The sequence below is a fragment of the Mesoplodon densirostris genome, chromosome 6 (genome assembly GCF_025265405.1).
Source record: "Mesoplodon densirostris isolate mMesDen1 chromosome 6, mMesDen1 primary haplotype, whole genome shotgun sequence".
Lineage (NCBI taxonomy): Eukaryota > Metazoa > Chordata > Mammalia > Artiodactyla > Ziphiidae > Mesoplodon > Mesoplodon densirostris.
In genome coordinates, this window is record NC_082666.1 from 38,884,699 (window position 1) to 38,898,640 (window position 13,942).

Below are 13,942 nucleotides of genomic sequence, written 5' to 3' on the forward strand. Positions count from 1 at the left end.
AAAAAGCAGAATCAAGCCTTTCTCTAGCCCTCATCCTCTAACATGGTGGCAGATATACCACCTCTGTTTTGAATGTGTAGTGGAATAGGTAGTCAAGAAGTTGAAAGACTTTGGGAATAACGGCTCCCTTGACATTAAACTGTACACTATTCTAGTCTCTTTTAGCCTTTTTAACTTTCTTTTCCTTTAAATGTGATTCACAAGTTATTTTGTTTTAATCTAAACCCAGTGCTATGCAGGTTTAATAATTAAAAACTTGAGGCAGCAAGCATCCATCTTGTTAGTGCCAAGCATAAGACACTAAGAACTGCTTCCTGTGTATAGGTGGGCATGATACCCCACATGCTGCCACATTACTCAGAAGGGTGTCATGCTGCACCAGCCTGAGATCATCTTCCAGGTCAGAGCACTTTCTAGAGAAGGCATGGGAGCCTTAAACTGGTGTCACATATTTTATCAGTTTTTTTGTCCAATTTCATCATGATAACCTATTGACCTGACATGGGGCTAGGAATTTGTTTAAATTCATTAGTAGCCCAAATTAGTACTGCTAAATCAAGAACATAATTATATCTCTGGCCTCAATTTCAAAAGAAAATTTAATCAGTTTAGCATACTCCTATATAGTTTGTTATAAGAATGCTTTTCATAGTTACCAATAAGTAATCCATTTTTCATTGTGTAATGATTTCCTGAACCAAGACTTAAGGCCATCTATGAGATAAATGGAAGGTGCTTCACGTGTTACCTAAGGTAGTATGATTTGGTACTTAAATTTGGTACTGAAATTGGCAAAATATTCCCAGGACTGGCACCACAAAAAGGTTGCAAAGGCTAGTAGTCCTCTGAAAATCCTTCTGGTTCCCCCAACCCTTCAGGCCGAGGTCTGCAGTACTTACTTTTCATCTGTAAACTTCTCAGGTGTAAAGTCTGCCTGCCTCTCCGTCTCATAGGGTCGATATTCCCTGTAGGATCTCCGCTCTGCTCTATCAAGCGTCACCTCCGTCCCCCGGATCTCACTCCATCCTTGCTGCTCCCCTCTTCTGGAAGTTCGTTTCTGGCCTGACAGGGAGAAATCAAAGGGGAGAGCTAGAACACAAGGTCTGCAGCAGCACGTTATTACAGGTACTTTTAAATTTTACTTTTCTAGAAATCAATGTCATAGGAAAATTTGGGAAGTTTGGAAAAGTTCAGAGAAGAAAAAAGGTTGCTGATACTACTACTGCCCAGAGTCTTTTAATAAAACTTTGACATTACCATTGAATCCCTTATGTCCTAGAAAGTATGATAAGATAAACTATACCAACTAACTTACAGATATTTTACAATGACTCTGTGACAGCAACTGAGATATATTATCAACTACATTTCACAAGAGCAGCTTCATCAAAACATGGTAGCTAAGTTCCTTCCAGAAAATTAAAAGATAAATACCCTGTATTTCAGAACATATTTTTAGAATCCCATCTATAGTTTATCATTCATTGGCTAATAAAGTTTTCATTTTTAAATAGCTTGTACCATTGTATCTTTCTCATTTGAAAACAGATTTTCCTGCTCTTTGATGGGATTTATACATTTATGATCACACTTCTCAAATATGAGGCCAAGCTGGTATTTGCCAACTCATGCAAGGGCTGGCCAGCACTTAAAGGGGCATCTCCCGTCCATGGAGAGGCCAGCACTGAGGAGCCTTCTCTGTTCTCTTTTTACTCCTCTCGGTTTTGACGCTTTAAAAATTTTCAGCAGGGTCTATGTCTTAAGGCAACTAATATTTGGTGAATATATTGTGAAGAACTTTGTTACTTCTTAAATTATCTTCCAAAATGTGTTTATCTTTTCTTTGTATACATTTAATAGGTCTCCATCTCAAACATTATGTACAATTTTCATTTTAGTAGAAAATTTTAGATTTTTCTTGGTACGTCACCCTCCACATTTATTGTATGGCTATAAAAATATTAAATGTACTTGAATTAATGGGTATTTTTTTAAACTACTGGGTTCCTCTTCTACTTAGGCAGATACTTGTGACTCTTAAGAAATATGTTTACATGTATTCTCCTATTTTCCCACTTAATATTTTCTAATATTTATAAACTAGGCACATGTAAATATTAACATAGTTCCAATACATTACTAATATCATTTTAAAGCAAAAATCATGTCGTGACACCACTAACACAAAACTGTGCAATTTATTACTTGTTAGCTAACAAAGTATTTTTTTGAAATGTGAAATATTGCACAACAGATCTAAGTTCAATCTTAAGTTAATGTCCCATAACCTAGGAAATGCTTAAGTCTGATTTGCTTCCTGAAGCCACAGTCTGAGCTTGTGACATGTTTAGGATATAGGAAAGATGTTATCATAAACAGAGCATTATGCTTTTATTGCAGAAACAGAGACTGACACTGGTGCCCAATTGCCCAGGAGTATGCAATGCCAGATCCGAGCACACACACGTTATTAAGAGAGATCAAATTTGGAAGAGGCATTTAATATGCAAGGTAGAAAATGTTATTGTGAAAGTTAACTATCTAACAAGTTGAAAACTATAATAGACCATGACATAACAGCAAGAACATCAACAGTAACAATACTTTTCCCTCAATGTAAAAAGTTATTTTAATAGTTTCAAATTTCCTATTCATAACCTGTAATTTAAAAAAAAAACTAAATATCTCCACTCAACTACAGAATTACTTAGCTTATTCCCACCTTCTTTCTGCTTTCAAGGTTATTTTTAAAATTGTATCAATTAAATTTGGAATTCATCATTCAAAATTTTAAATGACATTTGCTGCATACTTTATACTAAAGCTTCTTCCAAAGCTTCTGTGTATAAGTTGAAAACCATTAAATATAACTGGCAACTTATTAGAATAATTATCAATACCCTGCAAACATTTCCTTTTCCTCCCAAAATCCAAAAAACAAGGTAATACGGGTCCAGTTTTTCCCACAATTTACTACTAAGGGATCAAGAATGCAACTGAACCTAGTTTTTCTGTGCTAGATTAGCGGCTCCAAGTGGATATGCAAACACTGAATTTTACTAGCCCTTTCCAATAAAAGGCTGGCATATGCAGTCTCATCACTGATGTAACCCCAAGCCCACATGAAAGGACAGAATACAATAAAATTTACAGTGAGATTTCCCCCAAATAAATTTGAGCTTTGACTCAGAGATTAGTTCTGAAAGGCCAGGAAAAGCAAAGCTGAAACAGCCTCTGAAGACTTCAAGAACGAATTTTTTTGAGCAAGGCTCATCCAAGGGTCTATGTATATTGTTAAATAGTGAAGGCCATTAAAACCTTATTTCTATGGGAAAATCTTATGCTTTCCACATCCTTTTGAGATTAATGTTTCCGTTATATGTCAAACTTGTTTTGGCTTTGATTCTTGTCTACACTAAGCATTCATTTATAATATTCTAACTAAATTAAAATTTTTGAGTGTTAGAATTCTAAGTACAGTCCATATCAATTAGGGCTACAAAACCTTGAGAGAGTAGCTCTCTAACACCCATTACAGATAAATTTAGCACAGTAACTACATAAACGGAAATTAATGAGCTGTTTGCTCCTGAAATAACATACTTGAAAAAGAACTAGAATTATAAAATTTCCATTTTAACTACAAAACTAACTAAATTCTTTAATATAGATCTCAAAAGCCAGATCACTTGGATCATAAACAATTGACAGAAAAAAAGTTATAAATGTACTAGACTACAGTGCTAAGTTTATTAGTTTAGCAAGTTATAACTGTACTAGATCATAACGCTAAATGCAGGTTGCAACCCAGTTTATATCATGTAAATTTAGAAAAAAAGAAGTAGCTCTGTGCATTTATGTATGTAAATGCAAGGTGTTAAAAGTAAGAAAAATACAGGATTTTCACTATACTTCATACACTTTTGAATTGTTTAAAATTTTTATAACAAAAATGCATTTTTAATAGTAAAAAGGTTAAAAAGCAATACATTGACATAGAAAACTAAATTCAGTTTCACACTAAAGTACATATTTTCACTTGTTAAAAAACAAAGCTTAGCCTTTCCCAATTCTATTATTACTATATTTATCTAAATTTAAAAGAAAAGATAGAACATAATGCAAAATGTACAAAATATCTCAAGTCTCACTCACTGTTTAAATAGGCTGATAACTGTACTGGCCTACCAAGGAGTCTTGGGATATCCAATAGCATTTAAAATAATTTTCAATATTTTTATTATAGTGACTTAATTTTCTGATTTTCAAGAGATAATGCTGGGTTGAACTTTCCACAGATAAAGGTAAACATTACCTAGTTGCAGGAGTCAAAGCCCCAACACTCAAATCAGGTGTTATTCTCTCAGGGCTGGGCTGCACAATTTTTATCAAGCAAGGACCAAGCCAGTAAAGCCAAATTGAATACACTGCCAAACATTGGCTGGAGTGGTCAAATTATACATCTTAACATTTTTTACGGAAACCTTAGGATCACTGTCTTATCTTTGAAAAACAGAGGAAACACAGGTGGAAACTTGGAGGCTTTGCCACTGATGCAGTTCAGGTGAGAAACGACTCTTAAGCACCCTCCGTCCCTAGATGCGGACAGTAGTACAACAAGCTTTGCACTTGCCGTTCTGGCTAAGCAGGGAGTGGGGAACTTTGAATATTCTTGTTGAAAAGGTTAATTTAAAACGCTTTTCTTAAAGCAGATTGAGTTAATGACAAGTTACACAACCCATCAATGCTGCCTGCTATATTGAAAACCCGTGCGGGATGACTGCTGGAAGCTCCGTAAGGCGGATGGATGGGTGAAGGTACCAGAGCTTGGAAGGCGCCGGGGACCCCGCGTCCACCCCCGCCGCATTCTGCTCGCGGCCCTGACGTCACAGCCCGCCCCCGAGGTCACCCAGGACTTCCCTCCATCACAGATGCCCCAGCCCCTCACCCCGGCGATCCTTCACACACCCCGGGCTCCCGCCGCCATCCCCAGGGTCCGGGTGCGCCCTCCTCCATTCTCCCTAAAAGGCGCTCCCCTCCCTCCTTCCCACCACAATACTTTTTGCCCCCCGACGCGAATCTTGCAGAGGTTGGGCTGGAGGATGGAGAAGGTCCCTGCTAGTTCTAGATCTGAGAGCCCCGGGTCAGCGACCTCAGTGTTCGCCCCCACACACCAACCCAGAAATATCTCTCAACTTTGCCCAACTTGTAAAGGCTCAGTTTCAGCGTTCTGAAACCCCCTACTCCAAGCCTGCACTCTCCTTCGCCCCCAGAAGGGACTGGGAAAGGCCAGAAGGGGAGTGACACCCCACGCCCCGTCCTCTTTTCCCACCCTCCTCGGCCACAGGGACCCTCAACTCCAGCCAACTCTTCCCAGAGCCCCCTCCCCTTTCTGGAACAGATTCCAGTGATCCCAGTCCCGTAGTAGGAGGTCGTGGGGCTGCTGAGGAGAGGTGACCTCCATGACCCCATTCTCCTTCCCCTCCCGCCCACCGCGCCCACCCCGGGGCATCTAGGTGCCGGGCGGAGCGCGCGTACCAGGCGGCTGAGGGCCGCCCCCTGGGCTGTCTGGCTGCTGCGCGCCGGGGGCCGGGAGGCTCTTGCGCTCCTTCTGAGACTCCCTCCGGCCGCCGCCCGCGCCGGGTCTGTGGCCCGAGGCCCCAGCCGGGCTCCTGCCGACGCGGTTGCCGGCTCCAGCCGCCGCCCCCGCCGCTTCGTCGCGCCGCTTGCGCTGCAGCTGCTGCTGGCGTCGGCGCTCGGCCTCGCGCAGGATGTCGAACGGGTCTGACTCGTCGTCTAGCAGCTGGTGGAAGCGGTTGGCCACGACGCAGCCGAAAGTCTCCTGCATCGCGGCGCCTGCAGCGGCCGCGGCCACAGGACTCCCCAGAGCGCCCTTCATGCCGCCGCGGCCACTGCGGGCCCGCCGCAGGCAGTCCACGCGAGCGAGTCTCAGCGAAGCCGGCAGCGAGGACCCATCCTACCCGCAGCTACCGCCCTCCCGCCCCAGCCCAGTCCCATCCCTACCAGCGCCCGCCCCCGCGCCGCCGCCGCCGCCCGTCCAGCCGCTTCCCGCCAGCCAATCAGCGCACGCGGACTCGGCCTCTTTCCTAGCCAGCACGCCTGGAAACCCAATCAGCGACCGGCTGCTGTCACGTCATGCGACCTCTATGCCCCTCCCCACGATTCAGCAGGGAGGGGCTGGACCCAAGGGGCGGAGCTACTGGGAGGAGCAAGGAGCCTTGCGGTCCAGGCTGCTGGACCATGCAGGTGGGTCACGGCCATAATTTATGTTCTCTCTGGGACTGGGCCCACATTCATCATTGGCCATACTTCTTTGAAGTTTATACATTGATTGAGCCATTCAACAACTGTATAGTGTACACTTATTATGTGCCTGGCGTTATGTTGTAGGAGTCACTAGCTCTCTGTTTTAGTAGATCTTACAGCCTATAGGCAGAAAAGTGCCCTGAAGAAAAGGCACAGACTTCTCTATGATCCTATAGCAGAGGGACTTGACCTAATTAGGAAGTTTGGAGAGGCTTTCCCAGGGAATGACGGTTAAGCTCAGATCTGAAGGATGACAAGGGCCATGAGTAACGGCAAGTGCACAAGTCTTGAGTTGGGGTGGAGCACAGCCCATTCAAGCTCAAGGAAATGGATTGCTAAGAGTTGGAGGAAGGCCTTATTTTGGTCTTTATTCTGGGAGCAGCGGCAAACAAATTTTAAGCATGAGCATGTGTTTGAAAAGGCCACTCTAGCTGTAATGTGAAGGACTAGGTTGGAGGGAGGTCAAAATGGATGCAGGGAGACCAAGCTGAAGATTGCTGCAGAGCTCCAGGGAAAAGGTGGTGATCACTATCCTTGGATAGTGGATACTGTCGGTGGAGGTGAAGAGAGTAGTAGATCCAAGAGCTATTTTGGAGGTTATATCAACAGGACTCAGTGATGCACTAGATATGGGTGGTGAGGAAAAAGGAGGAGAGTATGATGACTCCTATTCTTCTGGCTCTTGCAACTGGAATGGTGATGCTATTCACAAGGAAACAGCATTCATAGACCACTTTGATGAGAATCGTTAAGTTCAGTCTTGGACATGTTGAAGTTTAGGGTTTGGGTGTTTGTTTTGTTTGTTTGGTTGGTTCTTTGGTTGTTTTATTCAACTGAGAGCTTGAAGTTCAGAGAAGAACTGTGAATTGGACTTTCTCCAGGAATTCTTGCCTAGGCACTGGTAGAGACACTCTTGGCTGCCTATACTACAGCCCGTTCTTTCCCTCTTACACTTTCCCAAAATCTGTATTTTGTTAGGGCATCAGGGAGCTGTTTGCCCCAGGGGGGAACTGGGCCCTTTTCCAGCCTCAAACTTGATTAACCTTAAATCACACATTGTAATTTCATTCCCCTACCAATGATTGGTGTAGGAATAGGCTTCTGGTGCAAATCTGGCAGAATAGACCTGAGGGAGAGTATTCTGCAGGATTTCTTGGAGGGATCATTCTTCTTGTACCTAAAAAGGGATTGCAACAGGATCTGCTAACTTTCCACTTCTGTACTTTGGTCCTTGTTATGTGAGGAGGACATGATGCCTAGAGTGCTGGCCCTTATTGTGACTATGAGGGCGGCAGAGAAGAAGGATGGAGAAAACCTAATTCCTTGATGATGTGGAGCTGCTGACTTGCCACAATCGGGAAACTTCCTGCCTCAGACTTATTATTATGTAAGACAATAAATGTCATTATTGTTTAAACTAGTCTTAGTTGTACTTGTTTCTTGCATCAAAAGCATTCTGTTACAGCATCTTGCTCAGATACATCAGTACCAGCTTTTACTTTCCTTTAATAGCAAATGGAAAAGGAACCCTTAATCTTAACTGCTGCCAGGTCTGTGTTTTACTCACTTATTCAACTTTCTGTCATTCCTGAGGAAGAGAACAGGGATAATGTCTATCTTATTCATTATTACAACATATTACCAGTGCTTAGCATTTTAGGTAGCTGTACCATAGGTTCTCAGTAAGTATTTGTTGAATGAAGATTTTAAGATATCTGGTCTTCTCCTTCTTGGAGTCAACAGAGGCTTATGATCAAAAGCCTATACTTTTTATCCAAAAGAATTGAGAGCAGGTGTTCAGACAAAAACTTGTACCTGAGTGTTCATAGCAGCACTACTCGCAATAGCCAAAAGGTAGAAACCACCAAATGCACATCAGCTGATGAATGGATAAACAAAATATGGTGCAATGGATTAATATTTGGTCAGAAAAGGAAAAGAAGTACTAATACCTGCTACAACATGGATGAACCTTGAAAACATTATGCAAAGTGGAAGAAACCAGACACAAAAGGTTACAAATTGTATGATTTCATTTATATGAAATGTCCAGAATTGGCAAATCCATAGAGATAGAAAGCAGATTAGTGGTTGCCAAGGGCTCAGGGGAAAAAGAATGGGGATTGACTGCTTAAAGGGCATGAGGTTGCCTTTTAGAGTGATGAAATTTTTCTGGAACTAAATAGTGGTGATGGTTAAATACCACTGAATTGTAAAATGGCTAAAATAGTAAATTTTATGTGTATTTTGCCACAATTTTTTTAAAGCTTATATTTTGGAGTTAGACCATGATTTGAATCCTGGCTATGCCACTAACTGACTTTGTAACCTTGTACATATTCCTTATTCTTGTGCCTCAGTTTTCTCATCTGTAAAACAGAGAAAATAATGGTACCTACTTCAGAGGGTTATTGTAAGAACTGGGTCCAATAATGCATATGAAGTGTTCATCACCATACCTGGCACAGAGTAGATCCTCAGTAAAAGTTATCTGATAGTAATTATGATACCAAAGAGAAAAAAAACAATACATGCACACAACCATACAACCCAGAAAATAAAGCATACCAAAAAAGCAGTGAAGTGTGGATGTTGAACGATACCACCAGCCCTTCCATAGCAGTTACTTATTGGCACCAGTGGAAATGCAGTGAAGTTTAACTACATACAAAATGTAAATTGCCTTGAGTTAATTAATAGGCAAATTCCACTAGGAATAATAAAATAAAATATACTAAAATCTTCCAGATTGACTTAAAATTCACAGAAAGTTAGAGAATTTACAAGCATGTAGCTTTGTCACCTTTGATTACATGCAAAGAGCAACACCTGGGTGAGGGCTAAGGCAGAGGGACCAGTCAGGCTATAAAGGGTGTGAGTTTTTGTGAATCATCATTCTATATACTCTGTTTTGCCACTGGATTATTACTCCCTCTTTGCTTACCTTTCTCCTCTATAAAGCTAGGATGATTAAAATTGGTCCTGTGTTCCACATATTGTTGATGGGAAGATAAAACGAAAGAAGTAAATTTCAAAAGGTTAAAAAATTTTACATTATTTTACAGTTGTTTTTACTTGAATAATATATGCAAGAACAAAAATATTTTTCCTAACTCTAAGAGGATCTCGTCTGTCTTTTGTGCCAGTTGAGTCAATTGTGATAAGATCAGTGAAATTATAGGTCCTGGTTTAGTTGTTACCAGGTGGAAGTGAATTTAAATTCAGTTTCCCACAGCAAATGAATAAAGCAAGTACACAGTCTCAAAGTTAGGGGTTATAGAACCATAAATCATTAACAATCAGGATGCTGCAGGAGAACTTCCAGCAAGCCAAATTCCATTTATGACGACCAGAAACAGAATATTTAAACCAGGAAAGGACCTGTGCCCAGCCTACTAATATTTGTATTCTTGTTGTCACTGAGGTTCTTTTCAGCTTTTTTTTTTTTTTTTAATTTATTTATTTTTGGCTGCGTTGAGTCTTTGTTTCTGCGCGCGGGCTTTCTCTAGTTGTAGCCAGCGGGGACTACTCTTTGTTGCAGTGCACAGGCTTCTCCTTGTGGTGGCTTCTCCTTGCAGTGGCTTCTCCTGTTCTGGAGCATGGGCTCTAGGGCACACGGGCTTCAGCAGTTGTGGCGCGCAGGCTTAGTTGCTCCGCAGCATGTGGGATCTTCCCAGACCAGGGATCGAACCCATGTCCCCTGCATTGGCAGGAGGATTCTTATCCACTGCGCCACCAGGGAAGTCCTCTTTCCAGCTTTCTTATGTCAAGATGTTACTGGCTACCACAATGCTTTATATCCTCAAGGCACTCATGCCAATAGAAGAGTTTTTTATTCTCTCAAAATTCCTACTATTAAAATGTTGGTCTTGGTTGTAACTTTAATCACGCCTGAATAAAATAATTTATTTTAGAACTTTTAAATTCTACATTTATTCTGGATCCTTCCAGTTGTGAGCAACAGAAAACCTATAATTAAAACAAAGGATTTGTTGGCTCAAGAAAAAAGTCCATGATTGAATCAGGCATAGCTGGGTCAGGGATAAACCATACCAGGACCTCATCTCTCTCTCTGCCCCTTGCCATCTCTTTGCTATATTTTCTTCTGTATTGGCTTCCCTTTTATGAGTTTCACTTTGTAGATGGTCCCAGTAGTACCATATTTAAGCCCTTATAGTTGTAAGCCCAGCAGGAAAAGAAAGGACCTTTCTGGCAACGTTAGCATAGGAATCACAGAATTGAATCACTGGCCTTTCTTGGGTCATGAGTACACCTTTGAACCAGTTGCTATAGCGAAGGGCATTTGATTCTCTGATCAGCCGGCCTAGTTCACCAGGTCAAGCTGGAGTCAGCCCCTTCAACCGGGGCTGAGTGGAGGGAGTAAGTCCCCAAGGAAAATAAGGTTTCCAATACCAGCAGATAGGAATGGATGGCCGGGTAGGTAACAAACAGAATTCCCCACAGGTGATGATTAGCATGAACATGTTATTGGCACCCCTCTTGTAGTATTGGATTGCTGTGCCCTGCATTATAATTCTTTCTCCTTACTTCTCCTCCCTAAGACCAGAAATCATATCTAATTCGTTTTTCTGTCCCCTCCTTCCCTTCTTTTGGGCTTCATCTTCACTGCCTGCAAAAGTGCTTTTCATCCAGGAGGTATCTGTTGTGTGAATAAATGAGTTTCTTCTTTGTATGCATGTGCTCCTGACAATTTTGCATGCATTACAAAGTAAAAATGCAACAAACGGGGATTCCCTGGTGGCGCAGTGGTTGAGAGTCCGCCTGCCGATGCAGGGGGCGCGGGTTCTTGCCCCGGTCCGGGAGGATCCCACGTGCTGCGGAGCGGCTGGGTCCGTGAGCCATGGCCACTGAGCCTGCGCGTCCGGAGCCTGTGCTCCGTGGCGGGAGGGGCCGAAGCAGTGAGGGGCCCGCGTACTGCAGGAAAAAAAAAAATGCAACAAACGAATTAATGTGTGTAAGTTAATTAATACATTTACATGATTAAATGGATGTGATACTGTTTCTTTTTTCTGAAAGATTCATTATTCTACACATTTGCTAATAATCATAGCTGAATTTTATATAGGGCTTACTAGCTGCTAGCCATCATTCTAAGCATTTTCTGTTTGTTTAGTCCTTACAACAACCTGAAGAGGTAGATGCTTCTACTGTCCCCGTGTTACAGTACCATGAGATGAGTGCCTCAGTAAGTGGTAGAGCTGGGATCATGAACTTGAGTCTACACTCCTAACCATAATGCTTTCCTGCTAAGTATTGAGCTAACAGCTTTGGTGTGAGCAGGACATGGCTTCTCTCCTTAAAGAGCTATGCAAGGTGGGGGCAGACATTGTGCACATAAGGCACAGTTCTCAGAAGAGACCTAAGGGTCTGTAATTATATCACCAATAGAATTATGTTAGGGAGTGCTCACTGAGACCCTAGTGGGGGAAGTGGTATACTTAGATCCCTAAAAATATAATTTGCGGAATGAAAGCTATAGTGTGTTCATGCTGTTGAAATAGGGCTGCTCTTCTGCTTAGATTATATTTCAGAAATGTATTAAAAATAAGCTCACATCTAACTCTCTAAGGATGATCTGTGGGCCAGAAACTGCAAATCACCCAGGAGCTTTTTAGAAATGCACAATCTCAGGCCCACCACAGAGCTACTGAATCTGAATCTGCATTTTACAGTATCCCTAAGAAATGTCTGTGCACAGTAGAATTTGGGAAGCACTAAGCTAAAGTAAAAATACAAAGTCAGCAATGGGATCTGTTAGTACCACCTGATGGAAGCCTTGTCATCATTTGTTGTTGACTAGTTTAGTCTTATCTGGCAGCTGGTGAGTTTGAGGTGCTCAGCCTGGGACCCAGGCACACAATGAAAAAGAGTCTGACCACCAAGGAAGGACAGAGATCCTGCACCAGCAGAGGCTTGGACCACCTCTTCCACTGCAAAGTCCTCTAGCTACATGTCCTTTGATAAACTTAATGCCTTAACACAAGGTTAAGGGGAATGAATTGGGAAAGTCTCTAGAAAGGAGGGCTTTGATGAATGATTAAGCCATTCCAGGGAGAATTACATGTGCAAAGACCCATAGGTATAAAATTGGGAGCTTTGGATTAACTAGAATTTCTGTGTAGAATGGTAAAATATGGGGCTATACCAACAAGAAGGGGCCATACCTTGAATTACTTTATGTGCCGTGGTAAGGAGTTTGGACTTCATCTTTTAAATTTAGGGTGTATCACCAGAGTTTTCTGAGGGTTGGGAGAAATAAACTTTATTGCCTGCATGAAATTATACATGCTCACTGAAAGAAATTAAAACTATGAAAAGCACAAAGAAAGTAAAACTCATCTGAAATACCACCACCCACAAATTATCACTGCTCACATTTTCTAAGCATCCTTCTAGTCTTCTTCATGTAAACATACATATAATTTTACATATCTGCTTTTTTCACTCAACAATGTCATAGACATAGTTCTGTGTCAATAAATACATCAATGTCATCATTTTAATGGCCATAAGATATTACACTGTATGTGATCTGGGTCCAATCAAAAGACAGAAACACGCAGTAATTTAAACAGGGAAGCTTAACATAAAGAATTATTAACTTATGATAAGAGAGTAACTATAAGGTTAGAAAAAGAATTCTAAAAGGTACCCTAGGACTGAGGAAGGGTATCCAAGGAAGGACAAAGTTGGAAGGGAGTTCAGACGTCACTGAGGAAGGTGTTGGTTATAGCCCATTGGATGGTTGAGAAGTTTTCTGGGTCATAGATGGTCCACAATCACTGGGAAAGCAGGAGCAGCACCCCAGGGCCTAGGTGACTAAAGGCTTATGGGGTAGGGGGGTGCATAAAGGGAGTCAAGTGCCACTGTTGACACTGCTGGAACCAGAAGCTGGGGCAATCACACTCTGTAGGAACCCAGCACACTCCTGTGTATCGCTTGGGCTGAGGAGACTCTGGACACTGCATGGAACAAAGTTTGATTGACTGGCCCATTAGATGGCTAGCCTTATGGGGCTCTAGTGTGTACACACAGGAGGCAGAGAAGAGGGTGCCAGGAGCAGTCACCTGGGCTGAGACACAGGCCCATGCATTCTGAGGCTCCTGGCTAACTGTCCATGTTGACAGCTGGAAAGAGCAGAAGCCCTGCAAACAGTACAGGAAAAAAACACTTGGAGTTAGTGGAGAAAAAAGCATGCTCTGTAGGAGCCTGGTAACAATGTACCCCAGAACAAGGAAAAGAAAAGCTCTTTCTCTTCCAGTGTCCTTTCAGCACCTGCTACTACCAGAGTCTGACACCTTCCACTGGCAAAGGAAAATGATTTAAAGGACCTAGATCCATTTTTGTGGAGCAGGCAATGAAGGATGAATTTGCAGATGTGAGATAATAAATCAATAACTAGCATACTACAGTGTACTGAACCAACCAGTTTTCTATTAATGGGTATTTTGGTGTTTCCCATGCTTCACCATTTTCAATAATGCTGGCATGTAAGACTCTAGATACACATATTCTCACACTCAAGTAATTATTAGAAGAGAGTTTTAAACTGAGGACATGAGCTTTACATCCCGTTCATGGATTAGTCAATCAA

At 42.1% G+C, this 13,942-nt stretch overlaps 1 protein-coding gene across 1 annotated transcript in view; it reads right to left on the reverse strand.

Moving 5' to 3' along the window:
* The window catches only part of HABP4 (hyaluronan binding protein 4), a 49,614-nt gene extending 43,620 nt beyond the window's left edge, over window positions 1–5,994 (reverse strand). The window contains exons 1-2 of the mRNA XM_060100903.1: window positions 5,539–5,994; window positions 900–1,062 (exon numbers count right to left, since the gene is read on the reverse strand). Of these exons, the coding sequence (XP_059956886.1) occupies window positions 900–1,062; window positions 5,539–5,899 (524 nt within the window). The 5' untranslated portion in view covers window positions 5,900–5,994. The remainder of the gene's footprint in view (window positions 1–899; window positions 1,063–5,538) is intronic.
* Between the last annotated feature and the right edge of the window lie 7,948 nt (window positions 5,995–13,942).